General features: G+C 31.6%; 1 protein-coding gene across 1 annotated transcript; it reads right to left on the bottom strand.

Annotated features, from left to right (window-relative positions):
- Positions 1-2,855: 2,855 nt before the first annotated feature.
- Positions 2,856-6,577, bottom strand: LOC116002639 (protein YABBY 4-like). The gene is made up of 7 exons (XM_031242807.1): positions 6,147-6,577; positions 5,892-6,059; positions 5,571-5,715; positions 5,407-5,455; positions 4,193-4,268; positions 3,944-4,024; positions 2,856-3,125 (listed from the first exon to the last, which is right to left on the bottom strand). The coding sequence occupies exons 1-7, from the start codon at positions 6,255-6,257 to the stop codon at positions 3,060-3,062; spliced, it is 696 nt and encodes a 231-aa protein (XP_031098667.1). The 5' UTR covers positions 6,258-6,577; the 3' UTR covers positions 2,856-3,059.
- Between the last annotated feature and the right edge of the window lie 6,955 nt (positions 6,578-13,532).

The following is a 13,532-nucleotide window of genomic DNA, read 5'->3' as shown; positions in this document are numbered from 1 at the left end:
ATATATATATATATATATATATATATATATATATATATATATATATATATATATAGAGTTTATTACCGAAATGGTCCATCGACTATTGCGAAATTACCAATTTGGTCCTCGACATTTTTTCGTGCTCAATTAAGTCCCTCGACTTTGAAACTTTTAACCAATTTGGTCCTCCGTTTATTTTGCCGTTAAAATCGAGACTAAATTGGTAATTTTGCTATAGTCAAGGGACCAAATTGGTAATTAATTTTTCACTAAAATGGTCCCTTGACTATAGCAAAATTACCAATTTGGTCTCCGATTTTAACGGCAAAATAAACGGAGGTCTAAATTGGTTAAAATTTTCAAAGTCAAGGGACTTAATTGGGCACGAAAAATTGTTGAGGACCAAATTGGTAATTTCACAATAGTCGAGGGACCATTTCGGTAATAAACTCTATATATATATATATATATATGACATACAGCCACACACATGCATTATTTTTTTGTTTTTATAGGTCGCCGCCTAAGAACAGTCTAGACGCTGCCTAGACCGCTAGGCACTAGTCTACCGTCCGACTAGCGCATACTGCAACCATGCATTTTAATGACAAGATGTAGATTCGATTCTCTAAGTTCCAGCCCACCATGGCACAAGAACAAAGTGCACATAGACATAGATGTGAATGTATGTATGTACTTGTTCATTTTGTTAGTTTGGAAGAAAGAGAGAAATCGGATGTGGCTTTGGGTGGTAGGAAACAGGATCCTATGACCACATATGCCGACTTTTACAAGTCACGCTTGTCGTCCCAAAATCAACACCACCAAATCAGTAATCCTGTACTCAAATAGAATCCTCACCTTTTCACTCTTTTCCTCATTTTTGGGAATCTTAATTATGCCCTTTATTTTGTGACATTATTTATTTTTTACCTTAATTATAAGGATGAGATCATACATTTAAATCGAAATCTAGTAATTAAAATTGATGAATATATTATAAACGGACTCAGAAGAAATTAAATGATGGAGTGGACCTGATCAACCTCTGAGCCTCGGGGCCAAGCCCAGTGCTCAAACCCAATGGTCGAGGTTGAGCCCAATGCTGGCCCTCAGCCACCTAGGCCAAGCCCAGCGATTGGCCACCGAGGTCAAGTCGGGTGCTCGGACTCGGCCGGTGAGGTGCTGGGCATAGCCAATTTCGGTTATAACCTCCCGGCCTTTTCTCGCAGGGTAGTTAGGAGCAAGTTTGGTATAAATTATTGCTAATTGTCTCGTTAAGACATTATTCATTCTCTTGTAATAGCATTATACAAGTCTTGATAAAAACACTCTTGTCTACTTATAATATCTTTGTCTTTATTTCTTATTATTTTCTTTTAATTATCGGATTGTTAATTCGGAGTATCTGAATTAATTAAATTCATAAAAAATATAGTGTAAGTTATTATCGTAAATATATTTTGGGTTCGATGAATGCTTCCTTTCCCAATAGGATAATTATTTGTGTTGCGGTAAGACTAGATTCCTTAATTTTAGCTAGGGTTTTGGAGTCTCTATAAAAAATTGAATCAAGCTCATAAATTTAATCAAGAAATTCTTTGCCCACCAGGAATAAGGATAGCTAGGGCCAATTTGAAACTTAATTTAGGCTATATGCTATTTGCAGTGGGGCATAGTTGTGTTGAAAAGGGAAATTCAGTTGTGTTGAAAGGGAACTACAATTGCGCGGAACGGATCGGAGGCCATTTAAGTTGTTTGTTTTCATTAATCAAAACGACGTCGTTTTGATGCGCGGTCTATAATCCATTGTGGACCGTGGTCTACAATAAAATTTGCGGCATTATAGAATTAAAATAAGAATCATACTCCTGTCAAACAATCATTATTTTATGGATCATGATCCAAGTGAGTAACTGAGTGGACAACACATAAAAAATATATTATTTGTGTACAAAAAGTACATTATTTGAGTACTGAAAGTATATTATTTTGTATATTATCAAATAATATACATTCAGCACATAAATAATGTACTTTTATTATATTAAAAATATACTTTGTATTCATGGAAAGTACATTATTAATTTGAGTACTAAAAGTACATTATTTATTACATTTAATACACAAATAATGTACTTTTACTATATTGCAAATGTACCTTGTATTCATGAAAAGTACATTATATTTGAGTACTGAAAGTACATTATTTTGTATACTATCAAATAATGTACATTCATTATACAAATAATGTGTTTTTAGAATATTAAAAGTGTACATTGTATTCATTGTAAAGAAAAATTTGCCCTTATCAAAACCATCATAGTCTAACCCATTGTACAGGTTTTTCCTAGTGCGATTTATCTCTCCTATTTGGTTTGTGGATTATTACATAGGAGTAGGATTTACCAAATGGTGCCTATTAGGTAATGGCTACAAATTTTTTTGGTCACGCACCCACCCCACCCTCCTCCACAAAAAAAAGAGGAGAGAGAGAGAGATAGAAAAGAATCACGCTACTCTCTAATTCCGTACAAAAATCACTATCTAATAGTCAGTACTTGATGTAGTGTCATTGATTAAAAAAAAGTAAAATATTTATTTTTGAGTACTATTGACGCTGTTACATATAGTATATGTCCATGCAAATAACTCAATCAATTAATTGGAATAATATTTTAAAATATATACTGGTTTAGGAAAGGATAAATTAATGGAAAATAAAATAATTGGAGCTAAACCTACTTAGGGTTTCAAGATAACTAATTTCGAATTAATTGGAGTGCAATGTGATTATTGAATAGTCGAGTCTTCAAAGAAACTTAAAAAAAAAAAAAGAAAAGAGAAGCAAATGCAAGCCAAGAAGAACATGATATAGGAAGAACTAATTAATATCCACATATGAAGTTCTTCATTGATAGTAATTAAAGGGTATCTTAACCCTATTTAATTAAGCCTACAGATTACATTAAGAAACTAAACATACACTTGGCTACCTAGTTAGAGAGAGAGAGAGAGAGAGAGAGAGATTGTGGATAGCATTCTGGTTGATGTCTATTCTAGTAAGGGGAGATACCTTAAGGGCTGATACCAACATCAGCTGAAGCAAACAATCCATCTTTTATCAGCACATCTTCCCCATCCTAACACCCAAAAATATTTAATTAATAAATAAAACAAAAAATATATGTATAAACAAGTCATTTATTTAATCATAGAATTCAAGAAAAATGGTTTTTACTATACACTATAAACTTTTCTTATTAAAAACTTTCTCAGTTTTAAGATTTTCTAGGAATAGTACAACTCTTTACACCAAGTATTTATAGTTATGATTTTAAGCCAATAATATTAAGTCATGTATAATAAAAGTAAAACCACACTTTTAAATCTCCCGTAATTCTTTCAATTTTTATAAATATACCCCTTTAATTGTTAAACGCCTTGCAAATTTAGTTACATACACCTCAATTTGTATATATATAGGGTTTTATGATGAGAAAATAAAAAATAGATTTGAAGTTACATATATACCATCATAAAACCTAAATATATACAAACAAAGTTTGATATATCTCAATTAGTCAATATACTAAATTTACAATTCGTTTAACAATTTAAAAATTAAATTTGCAAAATTTAAAAAAAGAAGATGGAATTAAACTAAATTTATAAACGATAAAATGTGTTTTTTTTTTCGGACCACGAGGTGTCTTGAACAGACCTTACTGTAAACCATACTCAAACTAATCCAAGGTGCAAGTAAATTAGTTTCTCTAGAAAAAAGGTTTGATCTCGCGACCCCTCTTAAAGAGAGAATGAACAACCACGGACACCAATTTACTTGCAATTGCCTCTTGGTAATTTATTGTCAAGAAAGGAGGTTTGATCTCCCGTTCCCTCTTAAGAAAAATGTGATTTTATAAATAAAATTACCAGAAATTGGACTACAGTAATCTACCTGTGGTCGCACATTAGACTTCTTGACAGTAGCCTGATGATCAGGCATGATCCCCAATTGGATGTGCGGAAAATGGGCCCACTGAAAGAACAAGAACAAGCTAGAATTTAGCAAGAAACACAAATACAATGTAACCCTAGGCTATACGTACAGTATATATAATATATATGAAGATAATACACACACATATATATATATGTATATAAATTAGAAAATAAAATGTAAGTAACTTAGCAGTAAATAACAGACATTTTTAGCAGCAGCACTGAAGGCCTCTCTATGAGTGATGTCAGGATTTCCAGCTTTAATGCGTTGTATTTCTTCCCTGTACATTCAACGTAGCATCAAACCGCACACCCAATCACCATTTACAAAAGTATATCATCAGTCATGTCATCCACAACCTTTTTGAATCAACGGCTCGTATGTAATCCCAGTGGAACAAATAAATTATTTAATTTTGCTACTTTTAAAATTAAAAATTCATATTCCAATCAGCTCATAAATTGAACAACAATATATATAATTACCAAAAAATAAAAAAGTTCATTCTTTTAGAATTTATCAGTACGTATATCAACTTTAAATTAAGAGTTAATACCACAAATAGTAATCCGGCTATTGAAGTAGTACTCGTTTTACTTCTAGACTTATAATTCGACCAAAACACATACATTAACTTTCATTTTTGACCACAAATAGTAATTAAGATTTTATGTTAGATGAGTATTAAATCTAAAGGTATTACCGTGAAATCAAAGCCTATGACTCCAAGAGAACAGTTTATGCCCTAATTATATTACTTCAAAATTGATAAGGTGGAAAGGTGAGTTGTCCGCGGGTATAGTTACAGTTTCTCCGATCGCCCATTGGAACAGATTTCTTGGATAATTGCCGATAGGAAACATTATCCTTGATGCTCCGATCCTCTCACCACTAACATCGATGTAGAATGCATGTCGAATGTTTGAAAATTGGACTACAAGAGAATTCTTAATCACTGGAAGCGCCCAATAGGTAATCAATAGTAATCGAACATGCAATTATAAACTGTACTACTACTAAGTACTAACAATCAAACTGGTTTCTAGCTCTAATCTTTAAGATAAATGTGGTTATTGAGCTACAGAACTGGGTAGCTGGTAATCCCTAATTGGCAAGCAAGTTGACACAAAAAAGATAATGGGACATTTTGATTTTAGTTAAACAAATATATTAATAACTCTTAGATTTAACACCCATTTAACTGATGACTATCTGTGGTAAAAATGAAAGTAAAGGTATGTGGTTTTATCGAATTGAAAGTTAAGCACTAAAAGAAATACTATACATCCTAATAGTCAGATGACTATTTGTGGTATTAACTCTTAAATTCATCAAATCCATGTAAGAACTAAATATGATTTGAGATTGGTTAATGAATATCAAGAGTCTTAGCTTCTACCAGATAGTGGGTTACTTACTTGATGAATCGATTGTATGCCGAGGGAACTCTTTGTCTCTTTTCGGGAGCTGAAACCATTAGAATTATCCATAATAAAGTATGTACGTATGATTTGGGTTTAATCTTAAATTGTAATGGTAGATGAAAAAAGGAATGAAATTAAATTAATTAGCATATATATACGTCTGTTAATGAGAGGTGGTGGGCGTGGAAGCTCATCAAATCCTTCAGCTCGAGGAGGCAACACAAACTCAGCTGATGAAGCTGCTGCAGCTTGATGATGAACATTCATCATCAAGAAATTGGGGTTGGAGTTGGAAATTTCATCCTGCAATTAATTAATTAATAATATAATGTTAGTTTCCACTCTCACAAAAAAAAAAGATAAAACACAGTACAGATCTGATCTATCAGGAAATTAAATGGTACAAGTGGTAACCTAGCTAATTGCAACAACTAACGACAAAAACAAATTACAAAAAAAAACGTTTTATATTATATTACCAGAATGGTGTTATGGGAAGGAGAGAAGAAAGAGTGAGCAAAGTGAAGGTTGTGATGATTAGGCGGTGAGGGGAGAATCAAACCCCGCATGTTGACAGGCAAGAGATTGGTGCAATGGCCGCATCGGACGGTGACTGTCTTGAACAAACTCGTGCATGGAACACTAACCTAAAACCATACGATTAAGGAGTGAATGAAGGAAATTAGATTATAGAATATAACGATGGTGGTCATATATATACACTACGTATGTACCGCAAGGACAGTGTCGCAGATGTTGCAATGAACATAACAGAGCTGGTCGGAGGAGGGAGGGAGATGAGAACGGTGGTCCAATGAAGAAGACGATGAGGAAGAGAATGACATTATAATAATAATAATAATGTTTGGTTCTTTTGAAATTCAATGTTGTGTATGATTGATTGATTGATTGATGGATTGGGTTGACAGAGAGAGAAATTAATTAAGCAGCAGAACATACATATATTATACATACACCCCAGGCCACCTTGGATCTCTGATCTGATCTGATCTGATGATTTTAGGTGGCCGGTGTGGGATTGGGGGTGAAATAAAGGTACTGAAAACAGTGCCTAAGAGAGAAGAATTGAAAGGAGAGATCGCCGCAGCAGAGGTCAGCTAGCTAGCTAGGCACCAAAACCCTTTTCTTTTTCTTCTCTATCTCATTCATGGCCATGTTCAAGGTGTCGGTCATGCGTGGATGGGTCATAATGCATGTCTATATATGATGATTGCATATATACAACATAAATATTAATACCAAAAACTAGCTTATTCCTGAGCTAGCATGACCATCACAACATTTTTGGGATTTTCTATAGCATAGATTAATACTGCTATTTTTATTTTTTTAATTTTTTCCAAAGGTATCCCTCCAGAGCCCGACAGTCTGAAGACTAATTCTCCGTCCTAACGGTTAGCACACTAAGTGGTAGGGATTAATACTACTTTTGATAATGGTCCTGTTTGGTAAATAATCAGCCTATCAGCTAATTTTGGCATATTTGATCACTATTAGTTGTTTGGTTAATAAGCTTTTTGTAACTCTAAAATATTAAAATTCAAAAGGCTACCCAAAGCAGTCTTTTCAATTAGCTTTTTGAGAAAAAAAAATTATATTAAAAAGCTATCAGCTAACAGCTAATCTATAATACAACTTTTTACAATCAGCTAATAGTATTAACAAATTATACATTCTAACCCAAACAGTCAACCCAATCAGCCAACCGCCATTTACCAAACAGGGTCAATATCTTATACAGCTTAATTGTATGTATTCAATACTCTTATAAAAAATTTCAAGATTTTTATTTAATTATGATCAGTCCAAGCTTATTTAATTTGTGCATGTAGCCATGTATATACACACACTAAATGTTTAATTTTTATAATTGAGTTGGTAAGCAAAATGTTAATGCAGCTTTAATATTTGAAAAGCATGTATGTGTCATGTTAAGGGCTATTTGGTTAGACTTTTTTGAATAAGAGAAAACTATAAAAGCGTAATTTGAACTAAATTCGAACAGATGGCCGCCATAGACACCAAAATGTTATTGTAATGAAATCATTCAACAATGAGTTATCACAATCTACTTTTCATCCAAATTTGTTAAAATATTGTTGTTTTAGTGCATGAATTGTTACCGATTGAAACATGAATGGTTATCGATTGTTAGATCAAACACTTATCCCTACATTAAAAATACGTTATAGATAGTAGTGAAAACAGAACTTTAATTTCTTATACTTGCATAACAAATAAAATTGCACTTTTATCGCCAAAAATCATAATTACGATTTTATCGTCAGATGATAGACTCAATTCTCCAAGTAACTATTCAATAAAATAATATGCAAATAGTACATTAAATATTCCACTTTTTTTTAAAAAAAAAAAAAAACTAATTAACTTTGAATTATAGTTTGTTAGTAGTGTTAAAATCAAACACTTACTACTACGCCAAAAGTTATAGATAGTAACAAAGACGCAACGTTAGCACTTAGAAGTACATTAATTTTTTTTGCTAATACCAGGCCATTTGTTAGAATCAAACGCTTACCACTATGCCAAAAGTTATGAGTTATAACTAGTAGTGAATATACATGGGTATCAGTCAACGCTACGTTTCGATGGTAAGATGTTTGACTTCCTCTCTGAGCTACAACCCAACGTTTATCATTGATTTATTAATTAATATAATTAACAAGAGTTTGTGTCAAAGAACTTGTGCTCAAGCGGCATAACTGTATTGTAGATCTTCCAAATGAGAGGTCACATGTTTCAACATCAGTGTGTACATGCATTGACTCTTTGTGTAGAGTTAGTAGTACAAAGTAAAATTACTCGCACTTTTAACACATGTTACTTACACCAAAGTTTGCCTTATTTACAAAAATGTCACAACGCCTTTTCTTTAAAATTACATATGATTACAAAAATGTCACGTCTTTTCTACAAAAATGTCACAACATCTTTTCTTTAAAATTACATATGATTACAAAAATGTTACAACGTTTTTTCTTTAAAATTACATATGATTACAAAAATGTCACAACGTTTTTTCTTTAAAATTACATATGATCCGTTAGATTTGGACACGTGGACGGCTACGATTGATTCTCAGTTCTCACCTGGGCATATATATATATATATATATATATATATATATATATATATAGTTCAGATCAAATGAGGACCCCGTCCTTAGGTGAGGACGTGGGGATTAATTTTGCGCTTGTTTGTTTTTTAGATGACCCAGATTTGATTTTTTTAAGATGACATGGATTGATTTTTTATTTATTTATTTATTTTGTTAAAATGGGGATAGTAGTGTCTTTTTCTATTTTTTTTAAAGTGTGAACGAATGGGTAATTCTTGGCCAAATTGGTTTTCTATTTTCTTGGATCATCACCGTTGTGATTTGGAGTCGGAATTTCTTCATCATCGATCCAGTATTCGTCCATGAAAAGCGATCTAATTTTTTTTCTCACTCGTTCTTGAGTATAATATTGCCTATATTTGGATGTTGGTGTATATGTACACATGTCTGGGTAGTACGATTTTGCATTCTGGTGTACTGGTTGCACAACCTAGTGTTGTGAGTTATGCATCGTAGGCTGATGAGATGTGCATTAATTCACTTAGTGCGGTGCATTGTAGGACATTGGGGTGTGTATTGTAGAATTTTTTTTACGGTGTTTGAATGCACAATCAGAGAGTTATCAATGCACATCATTCGATATAAGAATGCACGATATTCTGTATAGGAATGTACAACTTCGAAAAGTTTTTGAAGGCATGAGTTTTAATTTTTTCCAATATATAAAAATTCTAAAACTTTGTTTATAAAAATCGATTTTTATAAAACTAGACGCTTATATGAAGTTTAATTATTACTCGCTATAAAGTTTTTCATTGTTCTCCCATACACTTGTAATTTTATGGAATTACAATTCCTCAAATTTGACGAATTGCAAATTCCATTCTTTCCCTAAGAATTGTAATTCCATAATAAATTAGAAGAAAGTTTGGAGTATGAGTTCCAAATTGTCCTCCCTAATAATCGTACATCTTTTCTTATGAATTGCAATTATACAGGCACTTTGTTTTTTTATACTACGTATTCTCTTTCAATTCTTATATATACCAAATATTATAATTAGAATTATCAATATTTTTATTATTGACAAGCAAAGAACATAATTTGAATTCCTCTTTAATTTCACTTTATTCATTTTCCACAGAATTACAACTATCCTTTCTCCTTTAGTTCTATCCTTGCAACTAAACAGTCTAAGGGAATAGAGTAGATGAAACATGGTTATATATGGAAAGTAGTGTCGAAAATGTTTCTATAAACTACTTATCAATTCTTATATTAGGGAACTACGGTGTGGGTACTTTTGTACCGTGTATAATTGTGCAAGGTAGGACTAATTATATTGAGTATTATGAAGACAAGTGTTGGAGTAAAATGCATGATTATACATGGAATAAAATGTACATGTATTGATTGATATCTTTCTTTTTTCTTTTTTTTTTTTCTTCAATAGAAATGACCAATAATTTTTTGACGTATGGACAATTGTACATGAATGCGCGTGCATGTTTGAAATGATATTTGCATGTTAAAAGGGAATTATAGTAAATGTCTACTTGATGTTTCATGGTTTCATTTTTTAATGTTTAGTCTTTTCATTGTATAGCCAAATACCTTGTGGTTAAGCGGTATGATGTGATTCTGTTAAATGGAGATTATAAGTTTGAGCGTTAGTGGGAATCATATATATAGACAGATACTACATGTTACAGTGTCTATACACTAGTACATAATAGACTATAAATTTAGGACCAGCTGCGTCCGAAGTTGAAACTCCGAACGCGCGAAGTGGCGCGGTGGCATTTTTGTAATTAAATTGTCCTCATATTAATTTATTATTTTTTTTAAATGGCCAGCTGCGTCCGAAGTGGAAACTTCAGACGCAACTGATTCGACTATATCAAGCAGCTGCGTCCGAAGTGGGAACTTCGGACGCAGCTACTTGAAGCGTGACACGTAGCTGCGTCCGAAGTTCGAACTTCGGACGTAGCTACCATTTATTTATTTATTTTTTTATAAAATATAAAATTAGATCTGGATCTGGCCTTATTCTTCACAGACCGTTCGAACACATTGCTGACACCACCACACCCTTCTTCTTCACAGCCACCGCCTCCGGTCGACACAGCCACCGCCGGCGCCGCTGCTCTCCACAACCACCGCCGCCGCTCAAAGCACCGTCGCCACTGCCGTCCAAAGCCTCCGCGCCGCTGCACTTCGCCGACCAACGCAACCCCGCACTCCCTCGCTGCCGGACGCTGCCCCTCGCCGCCGGACTCTTCCTCTCGCCGCCGCACTCCCTCGCCGCCTCCCTCGGTACGCACGTTATTTTTTTAAATTTATTTTATTTATTTGTTTTATACATAATAAATATTTATTATTCTTAAATTTAATTTTGATTAATTATTATGTATTATTGTATATGTTTGGTATTAATATTGTGATATAGTTGAATTAATAAAATTGTGTATTATTTATATCCATATACTTGCTATTATGTGTTTGAATGTTCAATAATATATTTTAAATTATTTAGTTAGTTTTAATTAGCATTTTAACAAAGTATATAAGTAAATAGTTAATTTTAATTAGTATTTTAAATTTTAAATTATTTAGTTAATTTTAGTTGGTAGTATTTTAAATTTTACAATAAAGTGGCGAATAAATAATAAGAAGCTAAGTAATTATAAAAAATTCAAGTAAATCAAATAATTATCAATAAAGTATATAATCAAAATTAACAAAGTTTCCAATAAATAAGAAATAATTATCACATTCAAGTATATAAGTAATACTCAATAAAGTATATAACCAAAATTAACAAAGTGTCCAATAAATTTTTAATTAGTTTTTGGCAGTATTTTAAATTTTACAATAAAGTGTCCAATAAATAATTAGAAGCTAAGTAATTATAAAAAAATCAAGTAAATCAAATAATTATCAATAAAGTATATAACCAAAATTAACAAAGTGTCCAATAAATAAGAAATAATTATCACATTCAAGTATATTAGTAAATACTCAATAAAGTATATAACCATGTTTAGCAAAGTGTCCAATAAATTTTTAATTAGTTTTTGGTAGTATTTTAAATTTTCAATTATTGAACTTGAGCCTTTAAGTTGTAGCTCAAATAAACTAATTCATTTATCATATTATAAATGTTTGTGTGACAATAGGAGATATGGATCGGAGTTGGATGTATAAGAAACGTAATACATTTGAATATGTCAATGGGGTTCTAGACTTTGTACAAATTGCCGAGGAATATGCAAGTAAAATTGGTGAAAAATATATAGTGTGTCCTTGTTGTGATTGTAGAAGTCTAAAAAAGTTTCGTAGGATTGACGAAATTAAGAGTCATTTGATACGTCGTGGTTTTAAAGAAGGATATGACCCGTGGATATGGCATGGTGAGAATGTACCTTTTAGTACAGATGATGTCGAATTAGATGTAGAGAAAGATAAACGTAAAGAAGATACTGTTAGAACTGATGAAGACAATGACCGGCTAGATGAATTGATGCGTGATATGCAAGGGGATTTGAATGAACTGCCTCAAGAGTTTGAAACTTTTTTTGAAAATTCTGGAAAACCTTTGAGCATGTTTACTAACAGAAAACTGTTTTCTGTTTTCTGTTTTTCAATTTTTCAGTTTTCATTCTCTGTTTTCTGTTTAGAAAACTTGTTTACTAACACTTATTTTTTCAAATTTTTTTTTAAAGATTAATGTTATAAAATTAACAATAAGTTTAATTTCAAGTGGTTTTTAGACCTTATATTTAAAATATTTTAAAATATATTTGGTTTAAATAGAATAAATATAATTTTTAATTTTAAGGCCAATATGTAAAAATTTTACATTTGATATCCAAACCAAATTTATATATGTATATAACATAAATAAAAATATATCTGAACCAATAACCTATTAAGTTCACATAAAATTTAGTTTAGATAATATTAATATTTTTGAACTAATATTTAAAATATGTTTGGATATATTCATTTGAATGACATATATATAATATATAATTTTTATTTTGAATTCTAATATTATATATGTGAAATTTCAATATCCGATATCTGGACCAAACTTGTATCTGATATAACATAATTAAAAATATCCGAACCAATAAACAATTGAGTTCAAACAAAATATAAAACATGGTATAGATTTCAATTTTTAATTTTAATAATGTGAATGATGTATAATTTTAAGCATAAACAAATAAGTTATGTTTAAATAAGTAATGCAAGTGGAAAAAATAGAACACGATGATAAGTAAAAGAAGATGATAATGAATGTAATCATAGTAATGAATAAATATGTAAGTAGATAATCGTGAGAATGCGATTATAGTGACATATAGTCTAATAGATAAAAGCTGATTCTGTTTTCCATTTAGAAAACAACTTTTAATAGTGTTTCAGTTTTCCAGAAAATTGGAAAATTATTTCCTGTTTTCAAAATGAAAAACTGTGTTAGTAAACGTGTTTTCTGTTTTCTGTTTTCCAGTTTTCTAAATTTTCAGAAAACTGGAGAAAATTTCCAGTTAGTAAACGTGCTCTTTGTTTTCTAGATGTAGTAAATTTACAAAGTTATCATCAATGCTTAAATTGTATAACTTAAAAGCAAAGAATAGGTGGAGTGATAAGAGTTTCACGGAGTTATTGAAACTTTTAAAGGACATGCTTCCTGATGATAACGAACTTCCTTGTTCAACTTATGAGGCAAAGAAAATGTTATGTCCGTTGAGTATGGACATTGAAAGGATCCATGCATGTCCAAACGATTGTATTTTGTATTGGAAACAATACAAAGACTTGCATGTGTGTCCGAAGTGTGGAGCATCGCGTTATAAACAGAAAGGATACGATGATGCATGTGAGAAGAAGAAAGGTGCTCCTGCGAAGGTGTTGTGGTATCTACCGGTGATTCCAAGGTTCAAGCGTTTGTTTGCAAATCCAAATGATGCAAACAATTTGCAATGGCATGCTGTTGGTAGAAAAAAAGATG

This window comes from Ipomoea triloba, chromosome 13 (assembly GCF_003576645.1).
Source record: "Ipomoea triloba cultivar NCNSP0323 chromosome 13, ASM357664v1".
NCBI lineage: Eukaryota > Viridiplantae > Streptophyta > Magnoliopsida > Solanales > Convolvulaceae > Ipomoea > Ipomoea triloba.
This window is presented reverse-complemented; position numbering and strand designations above follow the sequence as displayed.

What these genes read in the sequence shown, in the direction of transcription:
- LOC116002639 (XM_031242807.1), bottom strand. Translation starts at nt 6,257, where the DNA reads ATGTCATTCTCTTCCTCATCGTCTTCTTCATTGGACCACCGTTCTCAT. An exon ending in CTTCCCATAACACCATTCTG is followed by an intron (nt 5,716 to 5,891) that starts GTAATATAATAT and finishes AATTAATTGCAG; the next exon opens with GATGAAATTTCCAACTCCAA. An exon ending in ACCACCTCTCATTAACAGAC is followed by an intron (nt 5,456 to 5,570) that starts GTATATATATGC and finishes TAATGGTTTCAG; the next exon opens with CTCCCGAAAAGAGACAAAGA.